General features: G+C 40.2%; 1 protein-coding gene across 1 annotated transcript; it reads left to right on the top strand.

The window, feature by feature from the left end:
- Positions 1 to 545: 545 nt before the first annotated feature.
- On the top strand, positions 546 to 7,569 carry LOC127781796 (coiled-coil domain-containing protein SCD2-like). The gene is made up of 17 exons (XM_052308845.1): positions 546 to 1,068; positions 1,401 to 1,585; positions 2,804 to 2,873; positions 3,009 to 3,050; positions 3,145 to 3,207; positions 3,459 to 3,508; positions 3,595 to 3,622; positions 3,976 to 4,050; positions 4,145 to 4,255; positions 4,330 to 4,390; positions 5,040 to 5,156; positions 5,245 to 5,366; positions 5,748 to 5,817; positions 5,945 to 5,986; positions 6,119 to 6,159; positions 6,237 to 6,363; positions 7,179 to 7,569. The coding sequence occupies exons 1-17, from the start codon at positions 667 to 669 to the stop codon at positions 7,283 to 7,285; spliced, it is 1,713 nt and encodes a 570-aa protein (XP_052164805.1). The 5' UTR covers positions 546 to 666; the 3' UTR covers positions 7,286 to 7,569.

Raw genomic sequence — 7,569 nt, 5'->3', positions numbered from 1 at the left:
AGTATGGAATAGTAGTATCACTTAATAGAATATGGAATATTCTCCTACAGTAACATGTAATATATTCTCTTATATAAGAAAATATTGACATAAAGTGCATAAGCATGTTGTAATTTCATTACTTAATGAAATCAACCCCATTATCCAAAAAAGCAAATAATCCTTCCGTTTCATACCATATATAAGACGTTTTGAATTTCTAAAATTTTAACTTATTAAAGTTTGACCTAACTTATAGGAAAAATATTGTTTATAGCATCAGATTGGTTTTATTAAATTTAACATTGAATATATTCTCTAATAGTTTCCTTATTTATGTTAAAAATATAAAATGACTTATAAAAAATTAAAATAATTTATAATATAAAACAGATGTGGTAATATATCCAAGAAACACTCACAAATCAATCAAATACTACTAGGTGTACTCCTAACGTACAAACATAAATGTACAAGTACGCGTAGTTGTTTAAAAATTGAGAAGACGAGGGGGTTTACTGCGAGAAGGCAAAACAGAAGGAAAAAAAAAAACAGCGAAACTCTACTGGAGTCGCGAGCAGCGTACTCTCCTCCAACCTCCTTCCCACTTCTCAACCTCGCCTCGCCATCTCCGCGCCGCGGCCCCAGATCCCTCCGGCGAGCGCCGCCGCCGCCGCCGCCTCCGCCATGGACCGCCTCCGCGCGGGGAGCCCCGTCTACGGGCGGCAGCGGAGCGGCAGCAGCACGGGCTCCTCCTCCCCGGGCGGCGTCTCCCCGTCCCACCACCGCTCCTCCTCCACCTCCTCCGCCGCCTCCGCCGCCGCGGGGCTGGGCGGCGGCGTCTCCAACGTGCGCCGCACGCAGAACGTCGCGGCGCGGGCGGCCGCCGCGAGGCTGGCCCAGGTCATGGCGTCACAGAGCGCCGCGGCCGCCGCGGGCCGCGACGACGACGACGACGACGACGACTACGCCAATGACCACCCGCCCGCCCCTCCCCCCGCGAGGTTCGGCTCCGCGCGCCCCGCCGCGGCGCACGGCAGCAACGGCGTCTCGTTGCTCGGCCGCACCGCGAGATCTCCCTCCCCTGCGGTAAATTCTGCTTCCCCCGGATCTCTCGCTGATCTCGCTACCCGCTGCGTCTCAACTTAGGATTTCGATGGTTTGAACTGTCGCGGTGCACGAATGAGTCATAGTTGGTCAATCGGAAGTCAAATTGGTTCTGAAGCATGCTTGAGCAGATGAATTTGCTAGTGAAGCTAGTTTACATCTCGCCAATGTCAGTCCAATTCTATAGCGATGCCTTCTGAATTGTAAAAATTGGGAGAAGTGATGAATGCATTGGGACTTCTGGCTGCTTCGTGATTTGATCACCGCTTATCCTGTGCCCTTCTGCTAATTTGATCTCCTCATGTTTTCATTAGTTAGGTAGGAACATTGTAGAGCCACCTCCTACTGTCCGCTCAACATCAGCTGGGAGGCCTGCCGTTGCTTCACGGCCGACCACCACGGTGGTTCCACCGATCAAAACCAGCACGACATTGCGGACACCATCGCCTATTCCACCTGTGGCTGTGGAGCCTCCAGTGGACCGCAGTCGGCAGAAAAGGTACATCAATGACATTCCCCAGATCTGTTGCATGGTCTGCAGCATTCTCTGTGTTTTCTATACTTAAAATAGCCTTCCTTAAGTTCTACTTCTCTTAGGATATATTAAAATGAATGCATGGTTAATTGTACTAGCAACCCCACCAAATCGAGCAGAAATGAGTTATTTTTACTGCTTGCGCTGTTTTTCAGAAGAAGTGATGTTGGTAGTTCACAACATTAACTAAACTGCTCTTGATAAAGGGATGTATTTGGTTGGTGGCGTTGTTAGTAAAAAAAGATGCATTGATATCATAAGGTTGAACCAACAGCCCTATGCCAAACTATGTGTTCAGTTTTGGTTGGTATAGTGGAGAGCCCTCTTATCTTGGGCGTAATGGATTGAAAAGTTTTGAGTTCAATAATACATGCTTATTAAGGATGGGTAGTAAAGTCCGAAATCTTAATCGCTTACCTAAATTGTGAAATCTGATATTCGATTGAATCAATTGGTCAGCATCTTGGGGTTGTGGGTGTGCCTCTTGGCCAGTTTCCTATTACCGCGCTTTGCTGAACTGCGCCGCAGAATCTATCAAGTTATACATAATTTTTACCTATTCTAGCAAATGATTTCTTTTATTGTGCTGAAAAGGGCATTGCTGACTAGTTATTAATAATAACAAAAAATTCAGCCCCAAGGGGAAAGATCTCCCCTGAGGTATTTCAATTAAGAAGAAGCACCTGAAACCGAGGCCCCAGAAAGGCCACAAAAGCTGGTCCTCCTACATGGGGAGCCGCCCCCTATGGATCGGGCCTTAATCCATGCTTTGAGGCTCTTGCCCCCTACACAAGGACGATAGATCAATTCCTAACCTTGTTTTGGTAGAACCAGCGAGTGACCTTTTTTGGTGCAAGACCAAGATTTGAACCCTGGTCGTTAGCTTCCCACTGGAAGGTATTTACCATCATGCTACAAGCACGTTTACTTGCTGACTAGTTAATATATCTAGGATTAGTAAAATAAAGTGCCCTTTAGTCGTCCACCATGCTAAACGCACCCTTTTCTCTTTTAAGTATGTTACTAGGGGCATCACATTGCTTGTTGCATTAAAGTTTTGGAATAATCACATTATGACCATCTGGCCACTTCTTATAGCTTGAATTTCTTTTTCCCATTTTTTCAAATGTTCCTAAAAATAGGCATCAGGTAAGTTATTTACTTTTTTTTTTTTTGCCTCAGGTTTGATACAGGGCATCTCAACTCCAGAGAATCAACACCAAAAAGGGAGGCGTCTGCACTTCAAGATGAGGTTTTCCTTATTCTCTATAAACTAGTTATACGTATAATATATTTTAGCTCATGGTTCTGTCACGAACTTTGACCTAGAACTTTTTGAGGAGTGTTTATCAGATGTTTTTAAGACTAATGCAATGCTGTCCTACAGCTTGATATACTACAAGAGGAGAATGAGAGTGTTCTAGAAAAGGTGAAATAGCAACCATAGAGCTGTTTTATAGGCAATCTAGTACTTGATTTTATACTGATCTTTAACAAATTATTTTCTGAATCTTGATTGACAGCTACGACTTGCTGAAGAAAGATGTGAAGAAGCAGAAGCTAGAGCCAAGGAGCTTGAGAAACAGGTGAGATAATCTTATATTAAACATTGTTTTATCTTTTTTTTTGTATTATGATAAATTGGACATGTGCACTAGACATTCTGAGTCTATCTCTAGTTCTCACTACAGTTTTTCTTTTGGCGGGAATTTTTCACTACAATTTAAACTTGAATTTGAATTATTGGAACGAATATTCTCCTTTACTTAAGGAGGTGTTCATTACACTGAGCATTTTGTATCTTTGGTTAGCTAAGGTTATATTTGTTGATATGCAGGTAGCTGCCCTTGGGGAAGGGGTATCATTAGAAGCTCGCCTCTTGAGCAGGTTTGCATCATGTTTGGATATGCATGTTTCACAAATTCAGAACTGATCATAGACTCATAACCTAACATTGTCATGATTATTGGCAGGAAAGAAGCTGCCCTTAAACAGAGGGAGGTTAGTTTTTCTTCTTGTGTTTTACCTATGGATAGCTGGCATGCCAATCTTGTAGTACTGTTTTTTTTATCTTAGAATTTATATGTAAAATTTGGAAGTGTTAGAATTTTAGTGTTTTTCTTGTTGTGAAAACAAAAGGATGAAACATTTTGGAATTTCATTTGATCTTTTTTCTGCTTTATTTGTCTTGAAATGCACATGCGGTACTATAGTCATGCTAGGTTCTTATTGTAAAAAAAAAATATGAACCTGAAGGATATGCTGGAGTACATACCTTCCAATTTTACCAGAAAAATAAAGAGGATATTTCTTACCCATCAACGAACACTTTATATAATGCTTTTTGTCTACAGGCTGCACTGAAGGCTGCAAGGGAATCAAAAGATGGTAAAGATGGGGAAGTGACAACACTAAAGCATGAACTGGATGTAAATATACTTCCTACCAATCAAAATATGGAAGTAGTGTTGGTTTGTATATGGTGTTTTATTTGACCATGTTTTCTTCTCATGCTTTGAATAGTGTGCCAAAGAAGAGGTTGTAACAGCTATGGAGCAGCTAAAGGAAGCAGAGACTGAAACAAAGGCCCTCCGGTCCATGACTCAGAGAATGATCTTAACCCAAGAGGAAATGGTTAGTCTGATTTCAGTACTCCCATTTTTTAATTGCTTGATATAGATTTTGATCTATTTGCAACCTTATGCTAGGAAGAGGTGGTCCTTAAAAGGTGCTGGCTTTCACGTTATTGGGGCTTAGCGGTTCAATACGGTAAGTTGCTAAGAGTATTTCTGTAAGAAATGCTTTTAGTGTTATCTTGTATAAGCTGTTCTGCAATCATGCTCTCTAGACAAAATAAAATCAAAGCTTATCATGTCAAAAGGATGTTAGTTATCATGGTGAACAAAAGAGATAAATTATGTTGCACATTTGTTATTTGTTGTTCTCTGTTGAAAGGATGTTAGTTATCATGTGATTACTTTGTTTGGTTAAATATCAATAGTGTGAGCTAGTTGCTGGAAATTGGAAAGGCAAACATTTTTTTTGTGACTTATATGCAATTTGGTTTATTGCGTTTACAGAAATGGTTTTCAACATAGTTTTTGTTTCGCAGTTTATCTTTAGATGCTGATAATTCACGTTCACACTAGACCTGAGAATTTGGTCTGGTCTGAATGCAAGTTTAAGGCTGGTTTGGTCTCAGAAAATGAGGCCAATGGCCAAACAGTCCATACTCCATCCTGACTATGTATATGGCTAGGTGTCACTTAGATTAGGGCCTAGGGGGCCTGAAAGTAACTAGTTGTGACCCTGGTCTGGTCTCGAAAATGCTTAATTCTAGTTTGCACATGATGTTGAAATGTACTGTTAACTTTTTCCCTGTCCGTGATTTATCTGATGGCCCATTAATAACTTGAAGGAGTTTATCCCGAGATTGCGGTATCAAAGCATGAACATTGGTCATCATTAGCTCCTCTTCCCCTTGAGGTTGTTCTCTCTGCTGGTCAAAAGGCTAAGGAGGAACCTCTCAAACAAGGCATGTCTGCATCTTTATAATATACAAGTTGTAGATCGTAGTTTGTTCCATGTACTCCAGTTAATTATTCTTGGATCTTTTCAAGCAGGTGAGGATGACGCCCAAAGGAGAAATAAACTTGTGCGAGATATGAGTGATGTAATGGGAGAAGGCAATATAGAGAGCATGCTCTCAGTTGAAATGGGGCTTAGAGAGCTTTCATCATTGAAGGTATTCCACTGCCCTTTTATTGGCAGTGGTTTATTAACTTTCTGTTCTATAGATTTCTCAGAGATGAAATTCCAGACACAGCACTTGTACTCATTCTAATGCAGAGACGAACATTTACAGCAAAAATGGCACAACAGTAATTCTTCTAATATCCTCTAGAGTTTTTTTTTTATGGAGTGTTCTCTGAAATATGGAAGTGTGAACAGTATTTGCCAGGCTTTACCTTACTTCCACTGTAATAGAGCACTAAGTAATCATTCTTTTTGTACTGAGTATATTTGCATGTTTGGACAAGTGACAAACCATATGTGCTTTATAAATACAGGTTTTTTTTTCTAGGCTTCCTTATCACTTCTCTCCTCACTAGTTATTGTTCTGTAGGTGGAAGATGCTGTTGTGGTTGCACTTGGTCAACACCGGAGACCTAGTATAGTTCGGCAATTCACATCAGGTTTGCACTTCTTTTATCATTTCATATCATTCTTGTTTAACTTACATGCGTAATATGATTTCTTCATTGGTGCTGCCTTCACTCATAAAAAAAAACTAAGAAAGGTATAAATTCTTCTCTTATGCAGATTTTAAATCACCTGGTGAACCTAAATTCTTGGAGGCGTTTGGTAATGGTTCTTCCCTTTGTCTAATAGATTTATGCAAAACTTCCACTAACAGCTTGAGCTTGTGTTGTATGTAAACATTTCATCCTGTTTCTATGAGTTTAAATTAAATTTGAACTTTTTGACCTATTGCAGATCTTAGCCATGAAGAGGCAGAAGATGTTAGCTTTAAGCAGGTAAACCTTTCAGCGATGTGAACTATCAAATTCATCCATTTATTACGTGTGATTTATGGAATATATATTGAATGCAGGCATGGCTTATATACTTCTGGAGAAGAGCTAAAACTCATGGCATTGAGGAAGACATTGCTGAAGAACGGCTTCAGTTCTGGATTGGTCGCAATGCAGTAGCCCCAACTTCTCATGATGCTATAGATGGTAATAAGCAACTTTCCTTGTTGAAAAAAAAAACCTAGCATTGGGAGTTATCCACCTGTTAGTTAATGATTTATCGTACTATTTAACCATCCAACGTCCCTGGGATGTCTTTTATTTGTGCAGCTCTTTTTTGACAGCATGCCCCAACAGTTGATCATGTGATGCTTTTGTAGGGATCAAACCAACTTTCTATTTCCTCCTTTTATTATTTCTTCACTGTTGTATTTTATCTCTTTGCCCTTTACTGTCCTCTTTCCCATCTGTAATCCAAAGTACGGTATAGTGGTACGAACATTATGGTCCCGTTCATTTCTCCAACAAGAGTTGGATGAAGATTTAAATTTTCATGGCACACTTTTGAAACCGCTAAACGGTGCGTTTCGTGCGAAAACTTTCTATATGGAAGTTGTTTTAAAATATCAGATTAATCCATTTTTCAAGTTTGTAATAATTAAAACTCATTTAATCACACGTTATTACCACATCGTTTTGCGTGAAACACTTAATCTTTATCTTTATTTTCATCTTCAGGAGATTCAAACACCACCTATATGTGAGATACTTACATGAACCACTATTAATGTGATTGATGTGTTTTTTTTTGTCTAAACAGTTATGGGATATTGGGGTATACAGAAGGCATTTTGAGTATGCCCTCATATATATTACATGTTGCGGTGTGCCTATAATCTGTTTTGTTTTTCCAATTGTTTTTACCTAGATTTACACACCTCATCCATTTTTTCTCCTATCCAAGAATGCCATCATTTTCAGTTTTTTGCTTTACTGAGCACTGTTAGTTTTGTTATCTGCAGTGGAGCGAGGTCTAACAGAGCTCAGGAAACTGGGCATAGAGCAGCAACTGTGGGAAGGATCACGTGCAGATATCGATGAAGATTCATCGGCAATTGAGAATCACTAGGCACATCTCAGGGTTGTTTATGGTACATGATTATTCCAATTTTGGAGAATGGAAATGCTTTTTCGCGGCTGGTCTTGGGCCATTGCCATCATTGGATCCCTGAATGGTGCTGCAATCTTCGGGTGTTGAGCAATGGGCAGTCTTCGGGTGTTGAGCGATATTATGGGCTTGTCCAGAGAGATTGTGTAGTGCATGTGCGAGCCATTTATCTTTTGTCGAAATATTTCTGTGAAATGTGTAATTGTTTTGTCCTGGCAATATGATGGTGATCTCACTTCATCCAA

The sequence above is a fragment of the Oryza glaberrima genome, chromosome 1, assembly GCF_000147395.1.
Source record: "Oryza glaberrima chromosome 1, OglaRS2, whole genome shotgun sequence".
In the NCBI taxonomy this organism is placed as follows: domain Eukaryota; kingdom Viridiplantae; phylum Streptophyta; class Magnoliopsida; order Poales; family Poaceae; genus Oryza; species Oryza glaberrima.
The sequence above is the reverse complement of the archived record's forward strand: the minus strand, read 5'-3'. Positions and strand labels throughout refer to the sequence as shown.

What these genes read in the sequence shown, in the direction of transcription:
- LOC127781796 (XM_052308845.1), top strand. Translation starts at nt 667, where the DNA reads ATGGACCGCCTCCGCGCGGGGAGCCCCGTCTACGGGCGGCAGCGGAGC. An exon ending in TAAATTCTTGGAGGCGTTTG is followed by an intron (nt 5,987 to 6,118) that starts GTAATGGTTCTT and finishes GACCTATTGCAG; the next exon opens with ATCTTAGCCATGAAGAGGCA. An exon ending in TTCTCATGATGCTATAGATG is followed by an intron (nt 6,364 to 7,178) that starts GTAATAAGCAAC and finishes TGTTATCTGCAG; the next exon opens with TGGAGCGAGGTCTAACAGAG.